Source organism: Exophiala oligosperma, assembly GCF_000835515.1.
Source record: "Exophiala oligosperma strain CBS 72588 unplaced genomic scaffold supercont1.126, whole genome shotgun sequence".
NCBI lineage: Eukaryota > Fungi > Ascomycota > Eurotiomycetes > Chaetothyriales > Herpotrichiellaceae > Exophiala > Exophiala oligosperma.
Window position 1 is genome coordinate 1 of NW_015622943.1, and position 2,356 is coordinate 2,356.

Genomic DNA, 2,356 nt, shown 5'->3' on the forward strand with positions numbered 1-2,356 from the left:
CTTCTTCGAGTAGAGACGGCGCCACGCTGTGATGTTCGAGTTTCATGGCGACTTCGTTGCCGGTCTCAGCGTCTCGCCCTGTTCAACGTGAGATTGCATTTTAAGCTCTGGGGCGTCAGCGGTGTGGCCATACCCAGATAGACATTGCCAAAGGAACCGGATCCTAATTTTCGCACCAGGTGGTACTTGCCGCCGATGGCTATATTTTGAACGCGCTGCACAAAGCTGTCCATGCTGTGGTCGTTACAGTCGTCCATCGTCGACATCCTATCATGATGATATAATCCTCGAACACTCGCTACACTTTCCCCATGGGCCTTAGTTTCGTCCACGGTTGCCTAGAAGCGGGCAGACTCGACCCCGACACGCTAAGGCGGTTTACAGCCTCTGATCCAATCAACCATTCTTTAGCGCCTGCAGCTTGAAATCGTGTCAACCTCTATCCGACGCAGACATGTAACAAATCCATTGACTGGATGCGAGGTGCTGCATCGATAACCTGCCACACCTCTCCTCTCAGCATGCAACCCTGCCTAACCGCCGTGCTATATCGTGCCCTTCTTCGCGGCCGCCTCCTCCCCCTTCCTCCTCGACCCTTTCTCCTCGGCCCTTTCACTCTTCCCTCATGTTCGCCCTCGAAGAACCTCAGTCGAGAAAGCGACAACGGTCCTCACAATCGCGCGAGGATTTCGAGCCGGAGCCGATAGCAAAGAAGCAAAAACTTCTTTCGGAAAGCCGTGACCTCCCTCGTCATCGTCCTCCCAGCTTCTGGGACACGTTATCCAAGATTCGATTGAGTCGCGGTGCTCTCCGAGAGTTTGACCGTAGGAACATTGAAGAGAAGGTCCAGCCACCTTGCACACTCACACCGAAGGTCGAATATCCCACAGGGCGTGCTCGCCTACTGCTCAAGAGATTTGCTCGACGTGGTGGGCCTGATCTATCACACCTTCGAGGGGTAGGTCTTACCTATGCCGACGTGATCCTTGTAGACTGACCAGAGTTTGTGACAGCTTGCCAACTTGCCTCTTCCGATCCTCGACAGAATGAGCGGTTATGCTCGTTCTCAAAGCGGGAGACGGTCGTCAGCCTCCTCGAGGCTAAGTGACCATACCAAGACCACCTCTACTAAGACCACTCCGTATAGCGGCAATTTTGAGCAAAAACTGATCGACAATGCCATCTACCCCAGCCTATATGAGCATTCAGATGGACGTTTATCACAAAACCCGGCGAATCTGAGTGACATCCGGGCCGCACAACGCCACCCTCGGGCATCTCTATCACCGTCGCGATTCACTGACGAAGATTTTGAAGCCTTTCAGCGGGCCAATGCAAGAGCGTCCGGCGAGACTACGGGGATGCATAACTTACTCCCCTTCATCGCCGGAAACGAGGCGGGCCATCGTTTCGAGATGGGTCTACCATTGGGCAACCTGAAACCATTCGACAAAGATCTCAGCGACCCCAGCCCCGATGTCTATCACGGAGCGGCACTCTCGACCATCCATCCGCGGGTTCGTGCTGACTTGGGACCTTACATCATTCCATCGACGGTCGATCTAACTCGTCCGGCGGCTCCGAATTTCTTCGTCGAGGGCAAAAGCCCTCAAGGTCGAGCGGATGTAGCAAAGAGACAAGCCATGCATGACGGAGCATTTGGGGCTCGAGCTATACACGAACTTCGGAACTACAAAGCTGAAGAGCCAGAATATGACAACAAAGCACGAAGCTTTTCTGCTACCTATCAAGACGGCCATCTTCAGACCTATGCGCACCATCTCACTGCGCCGCTCACTCCCGGAGGGGAGCCAGAGTATCACATGACTCAGACAAAGGCATTTGCAATGACGAGCGACAAAGAAACATTCGTGAGAGGCGCCACGGCCTACCGCAACGATCGGGACTTAGCAAAGAAAGAGCGGGACAGCTCCATTGCCCTTGCCAACGAGGTGGCTCGCCAGATGCCCGCGCCCACCCCAAACACGCCCACCCCAAACACCAGCTCCACGACCAGCCGCACATCCCGTTCGACGGTCATTGCTGCCGGATCGGACACCTCCTCTGAAGACGAGCTGGCTCGCGATGAGGTGACCCCGGTTAAGCGCCTGAGACCAAGTGCGGCGTCATCCACGAGCTACGGTTCTGCAACTGGACGAGATGGCCGCGCTGCCTCCGGAACTCCTACTGCTGTCAGAAAACCACCCTTGGCACCACCGTTAAATACCATATCGACGTCCAGACGCAGTGGCCGGCCTTCTGCGGAGGGAAGCTTGTTGAAAGCAATTAGCCACGCACGGGATGGAACGGACAGATCTTCAATGAAGAGACCTTCAGACCTCCCCAGGCAAGCACA

The 2,356-nt window shown here is 55.2% G+C and overlaps 1 protein-coding gene across 1 annotated transcript; it reads left to right on the forward strand.

Annotated features, from left to right (window-relative positions):
- Positions 1 to 441: 441 nt before the first annotated feature.
- Positions 442 to 2,290, forward strand: PV06_11924 (uncharacterized protein; the record flags this gene model as incomplete). The annotated part of the gene is made up of 3 exons (XM_016413670.1): positions 442 to 958; positions 1,014 to 2,192; positions 2,249 to 2,290. The coding sequence occupies exons 1-3, from the start codon at positions 626 to 628 to the stop codon at positions 2,288 to 2,290; spliced, it is 1,554 nt and encodes a 517-aa protein (XP_016255951.1). The 5' UTR covers positions 442 to 625.
- Between the last annotated feature and the right edge of the window lie 66 nt (positions 2,291 to 2,356).